The sequence below is a fragment of the Leptodactylus fuscus genome, chromosome 7, assembly GCF_031893055.1.
Source record: "Leptodactylus fuscus isolate aLepFus1 chromosome 7, aLepFus1.hap2, whole genome shotgun sequence".
Lineage (NCBI taxonomy): Eukaryota > Metazoa > Chordata > Amphibia > Anura > Leptodactylidae > Leptodactylus > Leptodactylus fuscus.
The window spans coordinates 83,201,448-83,223,106 of record NC_134271.1 but is presented as its reverse complement, the minus strand read 5'-3'; the positions used below and the strand labels follow the sequence as shown (position 1 = coordinate 83,223,106).

The 21,659-nt window shown below is 40.1% G+C and overlaps 1 protein-coding gene across 1 annotated transcript in view; it reads left to right on the top strand.

The window, feature by feature from the left end:
- The window catches only part of KCNK10 (potassium two pore domain channel subfamily K member 10), a 75,967-nt gene that overhangs the window by 14,422 nt on the left and 39,886 nt on the right, over positions 1-21,659 (top strand). Inside the window, exon 2 of the mRNA XM_075282406.1 lies at positions 10,855-11,213. Coding sequence (XP_075138507.1) covers positions 10,855-11,213 — 359 coding nt within the window. The remainder of the gene's footprint in view (positions 1-10,854; positions 11,214-21,659) is intronic.

The window sequence follows — 21,659 nt, the reverse complement described above, 5'->3', positions numbered from 1 at the left end:
GGGGTTTGTGGGGGTCCTGGGAAAAACGTATGTGCGCTATTGTGACGAAAAGTAGCCTATTGCGCAATGGGGTGTATTAACTATGTTTGTGGAAAATTTCAGCCAAATCGGTCAAGCGGGTTTTGCGTGATTGACTAACAAACATCCGAACACACAAACCCACAAACATCCAAACTCACAAACTTTCACATTTATAATATTAATAGGATAAAATAGTTATTGTAAATCAGTTATAATTATAATATCATTATAGTTCACAGTGGATGATGCTACAATATTCATAGTCTTCATACTCTTAACCTAAACCATAGACATACTGCATATTACTTGTGATCTGTATGATTTATTATGGTTTCTTACTGTGGTCATTAAAAGTAAGGATGGCATTCTGTTGTCTAGAAAATTGAGGTTGGACCCGATGATTCATTGATACATTTTTGCCCTATTATCTGTTATGTCTCATGACATGGGATTATAGTTTAATATTCAGAAATATGAAGTGTTCGAGTAACTACAGGGCTACAGCTCGAGCACTGCCAGTATTAGAACTGTCTACAAGAGAACATTGATGTGAAATTAAGAAACAAATTATTATTCCCCCGCTGTTCTGTATGAGCACGACTTATGTAACAATAATAGGACAACACCTTGTCAGCCCCCTCCTAATATCTGTAGCATGTCAGAGGAAGAATAACTGAAAATGAACGGATATATAGATAGATTCGAAGGATGACAATCTGCGTAAGACTGAGGAATATGTTGGCGTTATTTGAAGGAATGTGATAATGATAGATTAGCTAAATATAAGGCGGATGAACTAGATAGATAGATAGATAGATAGATAGATAGATAGATAGATAGATAGATAGATATGAAAGTCTGGATGGGCTAGATAACATTAGTTTGATGCAGCATCTACTTCTGTGGTTTCATGAACTCAGAATTGTAGCGGTTACTTGTCAAATATTAATATATTCAAGCGAGTAACTCTTGGAAGGTTTAGGTTTTGTAAGATTCACTTTTCCATGGCTCAGTCAGTGTGTGAGGTTTTTAAAAGCTGTTGCACAAACTCTGAATTTACATTTGAGGTTTTATAAACTTATTAACCAATTGATTTTTACCAACAATGAATTCTAAGAGTTCACTGAGCTGAGGTATCTAGAATTTTCCTGCTTGTTCTTTGCAATTTATAATCCAAAATTATTCATAATTAATGATGAAGATATAAGCCATATGTAAGAAATTGCAGCATTTGCAGGGGAATATTGTTATACTTATCTAGAGGTTAAAACAGCAATAAATCTGCATTACTGTAGAAGGATTGCAGTGCCTTACATCCAGCCTTATAGCTACTATAATATTGGCCATTATGTTTAAGAATATAACTACTATAATACTGTCTCCTAAGTACTGTACAACAATATGACTACTATAATACTGCTTGCTGCTATCTACAAGAATATAACAACTATATTATTCCCTCCCTTGTAGTAGAAAGTATCTACTATAATACTGTCCTATGCACAAGAATATAACTAATATAATACTGCCTCCTGTGTACAAGAATATAATTAGTATAATACTGCCTCCTATTTACTGTATAACAATATAACCACTATAAACTAAGGCCCCACATTGCAGAAACGCAGCTTTTTTTGTTGCAGATTTTGCTGCGCTTTTTGGAGCCAAAGCCAGGAGTGTATTTACCAGAAGGTAGAAGTATAAGGCTTAGTTCACACGTGAATACCATGTGGCGTAATTTGTACGGAAAAATAACACTTCCTAATTAGGAAGCGTTTTTTGAACCTTGAGGCGTTTTTTTTGGAGCGGTTTTTGGTAAAAAACGCTTCAGAAAACGCCAGGCAGATTTTCCCTCCTGGACAGTAAATGTACCTTAAAAAACTGCATCACAGTTATTTTGGGCGCGGTTTATGGCAAAAAGATGCAACGCGGTTTCCGCCTCCCATTCACTTCAATTGACTTTCTGAGGCGGAATCCGCCTCAAGAAAGGTCATGTCGCTTCTTTTTTCCGCTAGCGGCAAAAAAACGCAGTGGAAAATTGAACGCTAGCGGTCTCCATAGACCACCATTGTGAGGGGGCAGATTATGACGTGGATTCCGCGCCATAATCCGCCCCCTCTGTGCCCATGTGAACGGGCCCTAAGAACTTCTTATATATTAATCATTTCTTTTGTAGCCATTATTGGTTTTGGCTAAAAAAAAAAAGCTGTGGGGCTTCAGCCTAATACTGCTTGCTATTTACTGGAATATAACAACTATAATACTCCCTCCCATGTAGTAGAAAGTAACTATTATAATACTGTCCCTATGTACAAGTACAGTGTATAACTACTATAATGCTGCCTCCTACGTACAAAAATATAACTACTATAATGCTGCCTCCTATGTACAAGAATATAACTACTATAATACTGCCTACTATGTACAAGAATTTAACTATTACAAACACAAATTATAGTGTTGACAGTGTCTGTGAAGTCCTGTGAAAAATGATGGTGCTATATAAGAAAGCATACTACTACTACTACTACTACTACTACTACTACTACTACTACTACTACTACAAGGATTATCTCTCTCATAATAATAATAATAATAATAATAATAATAATAATAATAATAATCTGACCCATATATAAGTATATAACTATTTTAGTACTGCCCCTTTTTACAAGAATGTAACTCCTCCAATACATACAGGCCATCAATATCTGCCTTGTGTCCCTTCTCTGTGGATGGGACTGGGGGAAGTGGACTATTTGAGTACTGCAGCTCAGCCCTTGTTCAATTGTTGTGCTGATGATGACTTATCAGCCTCCCTGCTCTCACCTCCCCCCATGTACACATAGCAGACAGTGCTCAGTGAATTTCCGGTGCTCCTTGCTGTCTTATTAGCATATCAATAAAAGCGGACTAATTCAAAAATGGTTGAGAGGATTAACAAACAAAAGATATGTGTAGAATATACAAATATATGCTTAGTTAAAAATGAGTTTTCCCAATGATAGAATCCCTTTAAGTATTTATATTAGGCAGGCTGGAATATTCGCTAATCCCTGTATGTGGCACATTTATTACGTGAGTGAGGCATTTTGCTTTCTTGTTTAACAGATATAAAAGGGGGAATTTATATTGAGGTGAACATTTGGCGTTAGGCCCTTTCTTACACAAAATGGGCATCTCAGGTACGCAATCCGCACCTTAGTGTTGGTTCAGACTAGCGCTTGTATTCCGTCCGCATGGAAACCCCCCAGACGGAATGCAATCGCAATTGCAAGTGATGTGCTTGCAAAGCACATGGAGCCCATAGACTATAATGGGCTCCATGTGCTTGCCGCGCACTGCCCCTACGAATGAATTGTGCGCGGCAAGCACACGGAGCCCATTATAGCCAATGGGCTCCGTGTGCTTAACTGCACAGTGCTTGCATTAGCATTGGTATTCTGTCCGGGGGGGGTCTCCATGCGGACTCCTTGCGGAAGGAATACAAGCGCTAGTGTGAACCAACCCTTACCTGTCAGATTCTGCAAATGTAGGCAATCTAGAGATCAGGGTGTGGTGAGGTGAGAATGCCTCCGCTCTGCTGATTTACTAAAACTCACATTGAGTTACAATGGGAATCCAGGCCAGTTCCTACCTGGTGTAGATTTCCATTCTGGCGCTGCAGCCTCTTCATTTAATCTCTTAGTCCTGGTGCCAGTCGAGCAGTTTATTAAGATGGGCGTATGATACATCAGTCTTAATAAATTTTCCACACTAAGTCTATACACTGTATACACTATAACCCTACAATTCTTTACATGGCCAGATATGGGGTAAGGGTTATGTGTAGAAGATCTACAAACAGTTACAGTCAGATGATTGCTCAGTCCTTGCAGGAGAGTTCAGAAATCCACCTGTCATATATTATTCACTATACTCTTTTTTTTGTCTTAGATGTCGTAGGGCAATAAAGTGACAGTGACCTATAAAGTGATATCATGTGCACGGTGAATACATAGTATCTCTTATTACTGGCTGTACATGGGTAGTGATGACACATGATACAGATGATACAATTATATTTATATTAAATTGTGTCATTAATAAGGCAATAAGAAATATGTCTACAGGCTACGAACACTGACATCTACTGCTTCATTCACTGAACACAACATACAGGTCAAATTTTGGGTAAAATTAGTACTCTCTCTATATATGCAGTGTAGGGTAAATCCCAGCAAACACCTAAGAGATGTGGCCCCTGGGCATATTCAAACCTAGGACCCCGGCAATGCAAAGGAACAATGAGAGCTTCTATGCTCCGGACTTGTGTGTTTTTCACTATTAAACAAAATATACAAATGTCTACAAAATTAAGATGGAAGGAAAAGCACAAAAATGAAGACTTGTTGTTTAGATAATAAATGTTTATCATTATACAACATTATGGACACCTCTTAAAAGCTGTTTTGTAGTGATAGTTGTATCCTGGTCTGCAAAAGAATAACCAAGAATGGTCAAAAAAGGAACTACTAAAGTTATAATACCTGTCATGATATTGTCCTATTGTAAGGGAATTGCCAGTTGAGCAATTCCCCAGCACAGCTGCTGTAACCTGGGAGGAAGGGCAAGACTGAGACAGTGAGTCTTTAACTTGACCCAACCACTGTCCCTACCTACCTATCACATCTGTCCTAATGACAGGGACAACTGGGTGACAGTCCCTTCTCTAAATAAGTGTAAACACAGAACATGGACAAGATAACACAGCACAGAAGATGAATCAGCAAGCCAAGGGAAAAAGCCAGAGAGACAAAGCCGAACCAAATCGTAATCCAAAAGAGTAGTAACAAGAAAACTCAAAGGTCACAACTCAGTCAATATAATACAATAGCAAGAGAACAGCTAGCAAGGACAGAGTCACAATAGCCAGTAAACCTGTGTAGGCTGGTGATCTGTATATAGGAAGTCCAGAACCCGTCCCAAACTTGATTGGTATAGGCTAAGATGATAATAACTGATTATTTAAACTATTTTGCATCTATGCCATCCTGTCTCATGGTTAAAGGACATGTCACTAACTGTACGTTGTCCAATCAAGATTGCTGATATGTGAATGAGTGGGTCAGAATAGCTACATACCAAATGGGCGTTCAACCAACAACTTGGTCCAAAGTGAGCAAGGGCCATTACTCTTAGCAACTATACATGTCTCCTTTATCTACACATGTTAATGACTTTATACAATCTCCTTTTTGCTGTACATCAGGATTTGGTGTATTTTGTGTTGGATTCTCTATGACCAATTATATAACCCTTTATGTTAATATAACAGGAACATCTGACATTTTTTTTCATGCTCCATCTGAATACAGCTCTGTAAAGCTCAATATTCCATAATCCGAGAGAGAAGAATCATTCCAGACAGTGTGCACCACTCACACTCAGGCCTGATTCACGCTAACAGATCAAAGTACAGAGACATGCATTTCATTGGGTCCAGACTCATGGCCTTAGCTTTTGAATTAAAGAGCAGGTCCCGATACCAGTCCGTGTGTCATCCGTGCTGTTTTTACTGACCCGGAGGCCGCACATGGTCATTTGCAAGAGGCCTAAGACCCCGCACATCTGAGGCTTTGTTACGTATCAGATGTGATTGGCAGAAGAATTGATCCACTGAGGAGATACAAAGTATCAATGTCTTATGCCCCAGTAATGTGGTTATCTCCACCACAGGGTTTCACCTTTAGTAAAGTCATTACATAATATGGAATCTCAGACATAGACATTGGCTTTTACCGGATTCGTTCTCACACTTTCCAGGCATTTCAATTTCACTTTTCCCTATAGAAACATGTGTAACAATGTGATACAATTAGATGGAATGCAATACGCAAGCAATAAGACATATAATGGAAATGTGTACTTAGATAATGGATTCCTAGAATTAGGTATGATTCAATGATTTCTTTTTATTAGATGTAAATAGCAAGGGGAAATATTACAGTTAATATTTAAGTTAATGATTTATGTTTCTTTTGGTAGAGTTGGAAGGGACCTCAAGGGCCATCGGGTCCAACCCCCTGCGAGTGCAGGTTTTCCTAAATCATCCCAGCTATATGTTTATCCAGATTCCGCTTGAAGATTTCCATTGATGGAGCGCCCACCACCTCCCGTGGCAGCCTATTCCACTCTCTCACTACCCTCACTGTCAGAAAGTTTTTCCTAATGTCTAATCTGTATCTCTTTCCCTTTAGTTTCATCTCATTGCTTCTTGTACTTCCTTGTGCTAATGAGAATAGGGTAGATCCCTCTGCACTGTGACTACCTTTCAGATATTTGTAGACTGCTATTAAATCTCCCCTCAGCAATGTTGTTTCCATCTGGATTATTTAGTCGAGATATGTGGTGAACATTGATGTGGTTGCCATTAGACTCGAGGCTGAGGCCTTGGTGGACATTTGATTGTTGTTGGGTTGGGCGTTGAGGCTATAGTGGACAATGAAGTGAGGCTGAGACCATGGTGTATATGGTTTGTGTTAGGTTGGAGGCTGAAGTCAAGGAGGACTTTGACATTGGTGGTTGGTGTTAGGTCACAGGTAAGAGTCATTGTGGGCATCAATGGGGCTGGTGGTAACTTGAAAGCTAAAGCCATGGTGGATCTTAGTATGGTTGGAGTTAGAAATTTGAACCCATAGTAGGCATGGGTGTGGTTAGTGCTTAGTCCATACCCTTGAATCTTCTGGGCATTAAGACCCCAACATTTAAATGATCCCTGGTTATATCCTCAAGACAGTACTGAAAATAATAATAGAAATCAAAATGTTAGGTGCACAAGTGCGTTATAGATTCATACACTGCCAACCTCAAAGTAGTATCGACAATTCCAGTGTAGACTTATAGTAGTCCATACAGTTCCAGACTGATGATAGGGCCCATAGGGTCATTTATATTCTGTTGATCACTGTTAGTGGGACAGTGTACCCTCTGCCTTATTACATATTTGCCTCATGGTGTTTGCAGACAGCTATATCAAAACTATGAAGAGCCGACCTAAGGGGACCAGCAGATCCAGCAGCATGTACTTAGCTAACCTTACATATCATTCATAAATTGGTAAATTTATGGTTGTGAGTACTAAAAAACTGCTACTGGTTCATTAATGGACTCCCTGTGGAGGAAGTTGTGTTGTTTGACAAGAAGTTAGAATGTTCCCTGTTCTCAGACCTCTACTAATAAGGAGCAGAGATGCTGCAGACAAGCTCAGGAAATATGGAAATTAGTTCAACAGCTGAAAGAAGTAAAGTTGCCAGAGACACGGTGGCATCTTGGGAATAGAGCTGGAAGAGGAACCCAGAGAGGACTGGGCTAATACAGTGTACAAGAGAAGAACATTCTAATAACTGACGATTTTAAAAAGTAACTACAAGTCCAAGCACAGTATACGCTCACATTTAAGAGCTGGAACTGAAGCAACTGAAGACAATGTAGAAGGTTCTCAGAGTAGTTAAGCCACATGTAGATCCCATAACTAAAAAGCCTCCTATACACGACATTATAATTACTATAATACGGACTATAACTACAATAATACTGCTCCTATGTTTAAGACTATACTATAATACTGCCTTCTGTGTACAAGAATATAACTACTATACTACCGTCTTGCACATGTGCGGTATATGTGATTGTTGTTGTGTTTGTTGTGTATCTAGCACTGAGATCAGGGTCTCGCTCCCTGTAGTACACAGTATGTTGCTAACATTGCCCAGGGTCCTCTGAGGCTCCATGGTTTGGCTCTGTGATGTAAATGAGTCCCTGAGCTCTGATGCTTCATGCTGAGATGCAGCCATGTATTAGTGCAGGTGACTATACCTTATTACAGCTTCACTGCAAGTTAACCCTCACATAGCTAGGACTTACCTCTATTTCGCATTGGGCAGGGGCTTCACTTTTGCCAGGTAAGGGTCCTTATTTAAGGATTCTTAGAGTTTAATTATATTTTTAAATCCTTTGTTTACCATCTAAGTGTCACAGAGCAATCTATTGATGGCAGAAACTGTCAGGGAGTAGGATGAGTATACAACACAGTGGCCAGCACATCAGGGACCTTTAATTGACCAAGTGCTCCAAGGACTCAAGGTCATTCCTGTTGCTGACAAGGAAGTGACAGGTTGTGTTCCAAGGTGTCATTAATTTTCTTTACAGTACAGAGAAATCTAACAAATTGCCTCTTAGACATGGGGGATTTCGCTTAAAGGGACAGAGTCCTATAATCTGCATTTTCTGTCTTCCTGTACAGATTTGAAATAACGTTAGGCAGCCTAATAGAGGTGTATGGTATATGACATATATCGGTACAGAGGTCTATATAATATAGGTAACGGTGGTAAAGAGATCATATCAGCATACTGCTTACACTAGTAAATATTATGTTATAAAGGTATGGATTTTATCATTATAGTGACATATTAGTTATATTGTTGTAGACTGGGGTTACATAATTTATCGGTGACTAAGTGATTAGTATAGACCTGTCATACATAATACATATGCCTATAAGGGTGTGTATATATGGAGGTTTAATGGAAGTACTCTGTGATTTTGGATTGATGATTGACGATCATTAGTGATTTGGTTTCTCTTGCTCCTGGTCTATAAGAGTCTATACTGGAATTTCCATGGGCCATGTGTCATCTCCACTAACTTATATACCGTTGTCAGATGAGGAAAAACCGAGTCTAAAACTCTTAATATATGTGGTGAAAGACTTGCTGTTTCTGACAAATGTTGCCCCTCAATTCTGGAGCATTATGAATAGTGAATCTCTCCTGTTGCGTCTTGTGACTGAGATACATTTACTGTATGTTTCATAAACATCCAAGAGCAGGGGCAGGAAGAGGCGAGGAACATCTTGTCCTGCATCTCAGAAGGTCAGAAATAGATGAACTCCATTGTTGTGGGGATCTACAAGACAGCATCATCCACTGCACTGCCTTGTTTTGGTCTACAAGTCTCTCCTTGCAGTCCACTTTATCTTAAAGGGACACTACACCTGCAATCTGTCTTCTTTCCATTTATTTATCAAGTAAATGAATTCTGTTCCTTGTTATCAGGCTTTTGATGCTGGAGAGAGGATGACTGTATGACTCGAAGATATATAGGTTAGGGTCACCTGAATCAAACAATATTTCCCCCTTTAATCGGTGCCTATCTTGCTGAGTTTTTAGTGTTTTTGTCAATATGCAATTGAGCTCTTTGGAGCAATGAGGGTCTTCCCCTTACCCAGCTAAATCGTATATTGACAAAAATGGAAATATCTTGGGAATCGAAGCAGGAATTCAGAAGAGGAAAATACTGTTTGAGTAAGGTGACCCTAACTTATCTAAATGTGGGGCTACGTTGATATGTTAGGTTTTGGTGACAGTCGCCTTTTAATACAATCTATTGGTCTCTGTTATCAGTTGATGCAAGCTGACTGTTAAGGAGTTGAATGCAATCTATTGCTTCCTGTTATCATTTATTTCTGGCTGAGAATATCTTGACTATATTGTTTTTCAATAGGAAGAGAGATAGGACATATTGAATCTTTCAGAATCCATATATGTGACTGATACCAAGTACCCCTCTTATACTGCTTTAGTACTATTGTAAGCTCCAGGTTGCAGGGTACAGGTCCTTTAAATAATGTGTAACACAAATTTATGTGTAAATTATAAGTGCTCTTAAAATGAAGAATTATGCCTTATGGTTTCTTGGCTGAATAGTCCATTTTCAAAGAAACTGATGATTCTTGCCTGCACAGATGGCTGGAGGGGTGGAGGGACTCTACTGATGTAGAGAGCAAAGTCATCCTGCTAGTTTGTAGGAAAGAACTGATGGAAGGAGACTTTGTAAATCATCGCCCAATAAACTACTGCCATGTCCTTATCACATGTGGAACTGGCACCAGGTAGAACACTCTACTACTAATACCAACATTTGGTGGAGGACTGACCACCCTCCCTGAGTTACATTCAGTAAAACAAGGGTTAAGCAATATTCCAGAGATTTGTTCTGATTCATATGTATAGTGATAGTAATACGTAAAGCACTGCTTGTAAATATGTATCATATTATAGTAGATGTGAAATGATTTGATCGCTCTTCATCAGGCATAGCTTTGAGTTCATGGCATATTGCATATATCACTTAAATACCATAATCCACTTCTGTATGAGTTATTTTAGCTGGATCAGGGGCTTAATAATCTAATAAATCAATAAAATAAAAACTCTGTCCTTAGAAGATCTTAAAGTACAAATAAGTAAAATGAATAAATGCAACCTCAAAAGAACAACAATACGACACGGTAAAATACACATGAAGCAACCAGTATTGTTCAGCCTTTGTATTGATGCATGTCTTTAATAGGCCAAATGAAAATTTGGGGTCTGCTGCTATTGCTAGGAGAACTATGTTCAAGGTGTTGCCCTAGAAATGAGTTGATGGCACTTATGCCAAGTTATGTCCATATGTCCAGTTTATATGAAGATGCAGATACTTATTCCTGGTGTTTGAGGTGGTCCCAAGGCCCTCTACCACATAAAAAGACATCAGTATTACAGGTACCCTGTTAGAAATTATGCACAAGGAACTGGGAGCTTCAAGTTATGCCTCTGGGAACATCACTGGGTCTCTAGAACACAGAGTAGCTGCTGACATAGGTCACTGTTATATGATGTGGAATGCAGTCCAGATTCAAGAGATACCACCCTGTATGTAAAACACAGAAAGTCCCTTTAATAAGAACATTTGCATGATTCTGTAACAATGTAACAGTTGCCAATCACTCTTGTCCTTTTTTTGCAGTGGCTGTGCCATCGAATGTGCCCACACCCGCCCCAGTTCCTGTCCCCCCGTCTGATCCGAAGCCAAACGGCCATCACCCTACTCCTACACCGACCCCTCGAATGTCTGTATGTTCCCGGACTACTATAGTAACTACAATGGACAACACCTCCAGCGGTCTGCACTCTGTCATGAAGTGGAAGACAGTCTTGGCAATCTTTGTGGTGGTGGTAGTGTATCTAGTTAGTGGCGGCCTTGTCTTCCGGGCTCTTGAGCAGCCTTTCGAAAGCAGCCAAAAGAGCACGATAGCCCAAGAGAAAATGGACTTCTTGCAGTCGCATACATGTGTCACTCAGCAGGAACTGGATGCTCTGATTAAGGTAACAACTTACAAATATTGGAAGATTGGATTGTAAAAGAAGGCACCATATTCAGATATCTCCATCCTTTGTTAAATTTGTTATCTACATGAGTGTTAGAGGTTGTGCAGAAAGTTTGTATGTAACTTACATATGTATGGTTCATGGCGGAGTTTCCTGTGGCTCAAACATCTAATATTGCTGTACATTGTACTATGAGTCAATTACATATCTCCACTTCAACCACCCTCCCCTCTCACAGCTTACAGGCTCACATACTAGAATATAAAGAGAAGCTGTAGTTGCATCCCCCTCTTTTTCTATCACTTGACAATATTACTGTAGTGAGTTTATTTAGGGACTTTGAAGTTCTGGAAAATGAAAAGGATGACATTGTCCACAACTCAGTTAAACAGAACAATTAAATGGTATACCCATATGTTTCACGAAATCCCATTCATTTCTATTAGTTTCATATATAGGCAGAATTAATGGTGCTAGGTTGGATAAATGAGGCACAAAATGTCTCTGGTTTTCTTACCATTTTTAATTTTCCTTCTTGTTGGATATTAATGGTAGAAGAAAAAATTGTATCAGATTTCTTTTACAGAGTGTTTTTGCATTTTATTATTTGTTTTCAAGATGTATCTTGGAAATGTAATTATCGTCTACTTGTAAAATATGAATGTAGATAACACAGGCTGACAGTGGAATTGCTATACAGGAGGGTTACTCAACTACTTTTTCTAAGGGTCCATTGACTTTGTTCTGCTATGGTGTAAAGGTCCGAGCTGAACCGAAGCTGAATGTGTCCAGTATTTATGGTATTTTTCGGACAAAAAGACATGTCTGATTATGAGATGCATATTTAAGAAAAAATATTTCCTAATTCAGCATCATACTGTGCAGGGGTCACTAAAGTGGCATTATAGTGTGCGGGGAGACAATGACTAAGGAGCATTATACTGTGGGTGGGGGCTCTAAGGAACATTATTTGGTAGGTGGGGGCACTAAAGAGCAGTATATGGTGAGAGGCATTAATAGGACTTTAATGCCCCCATACAGTACAATGCCCTATTATTGTGCATTTTCACAGTATTCTCCTTAGTACCTAAACACACAGTATAATTGCTCATTAGAGCCACATCACATAATTAATACTGACAGCGGCTGGGAGAAACCTTGCACTAAGCGGCACAGAGATCAGTAATCGTCCCTGCTGTCTGCTCAATAGCCCTCACGTGTGAAGGCAGCATGGATGATTACCGATACTTGCCGCTACTAGTGCAAGGAATCAGGGGTTGGGGAGAGACAGTATGTGAGAGATGAATGTTTCTCCTGGTCAGGTCGTAATGAAAGAACCAGGAGGCAGGGGTCCACCAGTTGAGTATTCCTGCTATATGGTCTCTGAGCATGTTTTATAGGAGGAAAGTATTGCTTGGTCTTCTTTTATGGGCTGTGTCAACTGTAAGTTCTGCAGAATAGTGAATACAGCTCTGGAGTAAATTCATTACACGATGTCTCTGCCTTATTATAGGTAATCTACCAACACCAACATCACTTCTAAACCACTTATATGCTGTTGTAGGATGGATTAGTTAACATATCTTTATTGTGTTAAAGTGCAATCTTGATGCTGAGAAATTCAGCTTTCATTTGATATGCAAATGAGCTATTTGATGCACTCAGGTGCACACATCGGCTGGAGCACTCTCCTCTCTTGTGGTCACTGCAAATTGTATGTCCATGGGATATGTCAGTTTTTCTGTTTAGATGGTACAACTAGGTGGTGACCACAAGAGAAAATGGGTGCTCCAACAGGTGTGGCCTGGAGTACAGTTTATTTACATATAGAATAATAGGTGAATTTCTCAGTAGCATTTTAACACAAGAAACATATGTTCACTATGTTTAATAGTGTTTTGTGGTGGTAGATTCTTTTAAAACCCAACTAAGCGATTAGGTGGTATCTTGCTTCAAGCTTGCTGAGAGCTCCAATAGCAACAAACAGAATAGTGAGTGCAGCTCTGGAGTATAATACAAGATAACTCAGGATCAGTACAGGATAAGTAACATAGTGAATGCACACAGCGGGGGAGATTTATTAAAGCTGGAGTATTGAACACCAATCTTAATAGAGGCTTCTTCATTAATCATTCAGACATCCCTGGGTCAGAATGGAAATCTACAAAAGCTAGAAACTGACACAGCTTTCCATTGTAACTCATACCAGAAAACTAGCATGAGCTATAATGAATCTGTTGGGGTGAGGAATCCCTGATCCGCTCCACCAAGGAAGGGTCTTTCACCAAATGTGCGCCATAATATCAACCCTTTACACCAGAAAACTGATTGACAAATCTTCTCCAATGACTCCGCCAGTAGAACAGTGAGTGCAGCTCTGAAGTATACAGGATAAGTAATGTATGTACACAAGTGACTCTACCAGCAGAATAGCAAGTGCAGCTTTGGAGTGTAATACAGGATGTAATTTTCCATCAGTATCTGATAAGAAATGTAATATACAGTATGTGCACAATTTTGATTATATAGTATAATTTGCATGGTGCAGGTTTGAAGTCATCATCAAAATTTTTGTAGAAAAAAATACATATAATTTATATTTCTACCATATAGTATATACATATATACAGATCTATAATTAGCAGATGGAAAAGACGGAGGATCCCCAGGATGCCACTTTGTTGTCCTTGTCATTGTGACTCAGAAGCAGTTACTTAATAACATGTTTTCATACATTTGGATTTTCATCCCCCCATGATTTTTCCCATGATTCATTGTATACATGCAGGATTATTACACAGCATACACTTATTACTCAACGTGCTGAATCTATTGGAAATGTTTCAGTCTTTGTAATTGATCTATGAGTTGATTTAGTGGTGAATGTAGAGATTAGCGGCCAAGTCTTGTTGTCAGCACATGCAGTATATATATGTACAACACTTAATGTCACTTACCATAGACTAACAGTTGTTTTTACAATTGTGGGATATATAATTATTGTTACAAGGGAAATCACTATTGACACTCAGTACAGGGTTTCAATGCCTTCAGTAGTCCCAGAAATCCCTCCACAGATCAATGTCACCCTGCACTACTGCTCCTGTGTGCACGAAGCAGGCCTATGCTGCAATAACTGGCCATAAACTGAGAGTGTATTAAGACCATCAATTTTTTGGTGGTACTGCGGTCAACCACAGGGATAAAAAACAAACAAACAGGTGTGGGTCTGGGTGTGTTCAGTAGAACATACTTTAATTCTTTTTCATGAGTAGTGTGATCCCTCTTTTAGGCTGGGTCCCCATGTGGTGTAAACGCTGTGGCAACAACTGCGGCATTTTACTGTCCCTGCAATCTCATCCACACATTGCAGAAAAATAGATGCAACAGACATGCTACAATTTCCAAAATCGTTGTGTTTTTGGAAATCTCAGCACGTTAAATATACCTACGGAAATTACAATCGGTTTCCCTATAGGTATAATGGAAGCAGAAGTCTGCAGAGGAACCTCTGTGGACCTCCTGTGAAAAACTCTGTGGGAAAAATCGCAATGCGTTCTCTCCATGGTTTTTCCCACTGAGTTTTTTTTTACCGCAGTCCACTATGTGGTGCCTTAGCCTTAGGTGGGTTCTAAGGATGGTGAAAACAATAATGCCACATACCAATGATGTAGGTTTTTGTAGTAATAGAAAAAATAATAAGCAAAAAAGCTAAAAAACAAGAATACTTAAAGGGGTTGTTCCAGCTCAAGGATCCTATTTATACTGCTAGTTTATGTTGATTTAAGGTTTTTCCTAAATACCTTGCTTAAGCAAAATTGCTTTGTTTGGCCGCTATCTGAGATTCTTCACTTCATTGTTTACACTGTGTTTCCATAACCATGGACCTGGGGATGGTCTTATCTCTATGCCCAGGATAAGTGACGTAGCTCCCTGCTCTCAGGAGGGGATTGGGAGCTGAGTGCTCGGAGCTTGTATTTCTGAGCTCTTTATCTCTCCGCCCATGACAAGTGACGTAGCTCCCTGCTCTCAGGAGGGGAGGGGGAGCTGAGTGCTTGGAGCGAGCTTGTATTTCTGAGCTATTTATCTCCGGTTCTTCCAGTTATCAGTCGGTTAACTGAATTTTGCTGATAAGGGCTGAGACAGAGAGTCTGTTACCTCTGTATGTAAACACAGACCTAAAAGTGAGTATATTGCAAGCTGACTCTGGATTCTAGAGCATGTAAGTTTGGGATTCTCATCACCTAACAAATCCATCTCTGCTACATCAGCTTCATATTGTGCATCTTTCAGTGATACTGTTCTAATTTATTTACAACCATCCCTCATTACTGACTGCAAACATGTACTGCTATGAAGAGAGCTAGCAGAGCTGGCTTTGTTTGTGAGTTAGCAAGTGAAACCCCGCCCACCAATTTAACAAGAAAACCAGGAAGTGAACAGAGCTTACAGCCTGCAGGTTGGTGAACAGGTAAGTTGGGAATACCCCTTTAATGAACAAGAATACAAGGAATCACTTACTCAAACTCAGGGGGAGCCCAACATAATGCTAGCTGATACCCCAAAGGATATAGGCAAATCAAAAGAGATAGGAAACCAAGCTGACGTCTGGAGTTGAATGGGTTAGCTAGTATGATTTGCATTAAGCATTTATAGTGTGTTATACCCTTCCTTCTTGGTGTATTGAACTTTTCAGAAGCTGTGTGTATACATGTCTGACGGTCACTGGTTTAGGATACAATATTATACCCTTGTATCAAACAGAACTTAGACATTCTACAAAACTAAAAAAGAGCTACAACTGAAGTGGAAGAATCATCAAGAAGCAACATTCATGCTTTTCAATACAGGCTTGCATTAAAAAACTGAAGTGTGTATGACCTTCTTTAGTACGAAGGCTCCATGTGCAGTCTATTCCATCAGACTGCACCACAGACATGAAAACTGTTTAGGTCCTAGGGGCCAAATTGGTACTAAAACGCCTCCAAATCAGATATTTAAACAGGGCCTTTCATACCGCTGGAAAGCTGATATGAGTACAAGTACTGAAGATATCAAGGCCATTAGTTTTGACACCGATATCCCTCCACTGTCATAAGGGTATGCAGCACAGCCTACCCTTATCGCAGGGATAGGGAACCTTCGGCTCTTCAGCTGCTGTGAAACTACAACTCCCATCATGCTCCATTCACTTCTATGGGAGTTCCAAGAACAGCAGAGCAAGTATGCATGCTGGGAGTTGTAGTTTTGCAACAGCTGGAGAGCCGTACGTTCCCTACCCCTGCCTTATCGTGATGATGATGCTGAGGTGTAAGACCTGCCTTTCTGGCCGTGGATGGATACTGGTCCCGGAACTAACAGCACCTATATCTCTGGCACCTGGGCACATGTCAGCTTTCTAGTAGTATATAATACTACCCATCTCCAAGAATATGAAAGCTTCTCTATAAGACTGGGGCTTCACGTTGCGAACACGTTTTGGCTGCAGCAGAAAAGCTCTATCACCAAAGGGCGACAAACCCGATGCCGGCCCTGACAGGGAATATTGCTTATAGATGTAAACAGATATTGCAAGGATGTAATGAGGAAGAAAGGAGGTGGGAATTACAATGAAGTAAAGAAGGATATACAGAAAGAGACCACCATACTGTAATAGGTTAACACCCTCATACAGTGATTGGATAACACTACTATACTATACTATACTATACCTTTATGGTTTTTGAAATCACAGCACGTCAATTATACCTAGGGAACGCCAGCAGTTTCCTTATAGGTATAATGGAAGCAGAAAGTCCGCAGAAGAAATCTGTGCTAACTTTCTGTGAAAACCGTGATCCGCTGGCACCATGGTTTTTCCCGCAATGCTTCTTTGCTGTGAGACACTACATGGGGCTTTAGCTTTAGACAGTTTTATTAAACAAAAGGGCGTTATTCATCATCTGCCCCTTTTTTGGCCATACTTTTCGCAAGTGTGCCTCCTTTTAGAGTAGTTTTACTGTGGTTTTATTTATGATGTCGGGTATGTTGTCCGGGTTAAATGTTGTGCACATAGTTTAGATGTGCCTTTTTTTTTTTTCTTGGTTCTAAGGCTGTTGCTGGACACTTCCTGCTTGGCCTGAAGAAGACACCCGCCCGGTGTCGAAACGCGTAGCCGTTTTAAGCTGTTGTTCATGTCCTTGGAGCAATAAAACAGAACCAATTCATCTCAATCTTGCATATCGTCATTTTTATTTTTCAAGTCTATTACAGATTTTGCTGCCTTTAGCGCTCTGCCAGTTCCCGGTTTTTTATATATCTTTTCCTTTTAGAGTAGTTTTACTGTGGTTTTATTTATGATGTCGGGTATGTTGTCCGGGTTAAATGTTGTGCACATAGTTTAGATGTGCCTTTTTTGGGTCATGTTCACTTTTTTGTTCAAAAAGGCACAATTGCTTAAAAAAAATTGTGAAATTGCCCCTTTTTAATGCTTTCTAGCCTAATTCATAAATACAGCGTGAAAAGGATCTTCATTTAGGCCACACCTCCTTTCTCGCCGGGTGGCAAGAGCAGCAAAACATCTGGGAAAAAAGGCACAAATGCTTCATAAATAAGGTGTAGGGCAGAAAAAAAGACCTCAAAAAGGCGCAACTAACGCCAAAACAAGGTGCAAATGTGCCCCAATGTGTCAACATCTGTTAGTCAGCTGTTTTTCACTGTTGTGTGAATAAGCTCTTACAGTACCATTTGACACTGTTTAGACCGCAGACAAATCGAAAAAGGAAAAAGCGATAATAGGAGGTGTCCCCCTCTTGCTTGCCCTTCTGACTCCACTATAACTATCCCCTATCCCCCCCAAACCCTCCCTTGCCTGGCATCAGGATGAAATTAAGCTTCAAGATCAATTCCATGTGAGAATCTGGTAGAATTGTGCGAGTTGTAAATTGAGGGATGGGTGCTTGGAGTACTGTGTTTACCTTGCACTGATTGGTGACGCTACAGACCGAATGCTTCTCCGCCAGTCAGAGCAGCGTTCACATTATGTAGTAGGGGAGAGTGAGGAGAAGTCCTGCTTATTGTCTCCTCTCTTTCTCTGCCGCCCCTGGACTCTGTATAGCAGTGGACAATATAATAAAACAATTCCTGCATCTGGTCTTCGTCTTCCCTCCAATAACCGACTGCACTAGGTACTGCATCCCCTGTGTTTAGTGGCAAATACAACCCTCATCCCCCATAAATCTTTACATTAGGCACATTTAAGCATGCATGTGTTCTTAGTAGGAACGAAGGAATAAACTGCGGCCAAACACCATTAGCGGAGGATTATCTCCCATTAGAACAAATCCTTCTTTGGGACAATCCTATACACATGAAATAATCATTAGGCAAATATTAATCTAATGTGTATGGCTACTTTAAGAAGGGAAGGAATAAGCAAGAAAATAATAAAGGAGATGGAAAGAACGAATGATAAGAGAGGCAGGAGGAAATAGATACAGATTCACACTAGTGTTGTCATTGAAGCGTTTATAAGGGGCTCAACGGATGACAAGTTCATTGTGTCGGCACTTTGTAGTCTTGCTGTTGGGATTTTATGCCAGATTACAGGATCTGGTAAAAAAATTGGAATTATTCAGTATGTATTTTCCCTTGTTATATCCTAGTGACACGTCTTGCCTCTTAGCCCCATGTACAGCTGTGGTCAGACATTGCCCTATTGCAGGGAGAAGCAGCATAAACTTGCAGTGTGCTGGTGTCTGAGCATCTGTGGCTTCCATTCTATACTGCAATGCAGCAGGATCCAGCCCCAGCCTGCATAAACACTGGCGATATGACGGAGCAGGCTGAGGTACAGCACACAGCAGGGATTACACATCCTCATACCAGCAACGTCTCTGACTAAACCAGTGGGTTTCACAGGATTTGCAGCGGATTACTAGATACACAGCATGACACTGGGTGCGGTCGCAGAAATCTGCCGCTGTATTTGTTGGGATTTCTCCGTAGCAGGTTTACTATTGATGTGACACTTTGCTGAGATGAACAACTTTCATACATGGCTGTTCTGAGTGATCAACAAGCAGTGCCTGCCTGTAATAACCTTCTGGCTAATTGATTGTATCGGTACAGATGTCCTCTGCCCGACTGCCGTGACACGAGATTTATCCTGGAGAAAAATGGCTGCATATTTTCTTATCTGTCAAGCTTCTTATTAATTGAAGGACTATACTGGTCTTGACAGAAGAAGAAGTATTGAAGATCATTTTCACCCAAATTCTGCACATGCTTACACTTAAAGGGCATTCTGACGTTATAAATAAAGTTTAGAAATGAAAAGCTTAACAACTTTCTAATAGATTGTAGAGAGAATTTATCGAAACTGTGCCTTGTCATCTATTCGGCGCTTTCTCATGGCACTCTATGGGCTGCCATAGATTCTGCTAACATTTACGCCTTGCTATGTGAACACGTTGATAAATATGGTGCAGGTGGCCTTGCGCTTTCTACACCCTGGCCCCACCCATTTTCAGTTTCAGTGTTGAGGTTGGCAAAAAAATACCACTTGTGACTATTATAGTCACAGATCACCTATTTGTCACTATCTTACGCCACTTATTGTTGAATAGGGGATTTTGTTTCCTTTCAGTAAATGGAAACACTCCTACTTATATGTAGATGCAGTAAACCCAGTACACAGCTAGTATTGAGATGAGCAAACACTGTTCGGAACAGCCGTTCCGAACAGCACACTCCCATAGAAATGAATGGAAGCGGCCGGCACGCGGGGGGTTAAGCGGCCGGCCGCCGGCAAAGTCTGCGCGCCAGGTGCTTCCATTCATTTCTATGGGAGCGTGCTGTTTGGATCGGCTGATCCGAACAGTGTTCGCTCATCTCTATGATGCTCTCATCTGAGAAGTAGATACAATTGTAACCAGTCGAGACAATGCTCTGTGAGCTAAACACATCATCAACATCTGCACAGCACTGCTAGTTTGCTACAATGTATCATTCTGGATCCCAGTGCTCAGGCTGGGTCCACTTCAGCAACAGAGACTCCATCGCAAAGACCCCTGCAAGTTGGTAGAGAAAAAAATCTGAAGGTTCCCAGCCCTGCTTTAGTATTGTAACTATTGAAGCCTGCAGCAGGTTTCAATAGTTACATAGCAAATTTGCTATAGACTGCATTACAATAGTATTGCAGTCTATGACACAGGTGGTCTGAAGATCACATGTTGAAGCCCCCGAGGGGTCTAAAAAAGTTAAATATATATTTAAAGTTGAAATCACCCCACTTTCCCTAGATCACATGTAAATGTAACATAAACACATTAAGCATGCCTAAGGCATTTGCATTTGGTATTCCACTCAGGGAGTGGTGAGCTTATGAAAGACACGGATCCCATAGACTATAATCATTACGGACTAATAATCCCATAGACTATAATCATTTCCACCTAATTGTAATTTTTTCCTGCTTCTCAGTATATTGTCCAGAATAATATGAATGGTACTATTATAATAAATGGTACTATTTTGAAGTATAACTTGTCACCCAAAAATCACATTCTCATATGACTATGTAAATGAAAAAATTAGAAAGTTATGGCTTTTGGAATGCAGGGAGTAAAAAAAAAAAAAAAAAGAAGAATGTCTGTGTCGCGTAAGGGTTAATGAAACAAATTTTTCTGTGTACGAATTTTCCATTTCTGTGTTTGCAGCCTGAAGTGTAAAGAATGGAGGGTTTGGTTCTGGTTGTCATGACTACACCCATGGTCACTTATCTATGTGTACCTATACAATTCCTCCTCCACACTATACATTATGTTATATAAGTGATGTTTAGTGAGTACCGGTAAATGGAAATAAACACGTACATAAAACCTATTGTTCTGATCTGTATATATTCCTATACATAGCAACCTTTTAGAAAACTCCAATTCTTTACTCACAAGGCGGCATTTATAGAACTGGAGAATGGGGTGAAATGGGAGTAAGATTTTGTCTGTCAATAATGCAGAAGAATATAATACATTTCATACTCTTAGAGGGGTTTGTAACATGTTAGGGTCCGAGCACACGATGCAACACGGCGCTGATTCTGACATGTAAACTCATGTCAGAGTCAGCGCTTCAAAACAGAATTCCATTGACTTCAATGGGTTCTGTTTAACCCACGTGTGCGCGGGCCCTAAGAAGATCTAATTTTACTAGATAAATGGCCTAAACAATGGAAACACTTGCACTTGGGGAGAAGGAACCTTCTGTCTGAGTATCATATTGGCAGTTCCATATTAGCCAGTATTCCAGGAGAAAAAGATCTACAGCTCCTTATATCTAAAAACCTAAAAATGAGTCAACAATGCAACCAGGCAGCAGGAAAGGCAAGTAGGATGGTGGGCTGTATAGCTAGAGGTATAGCCAGTAGGATATGAGAGACTGTGATCGCACTGTATAGAGCCGCTG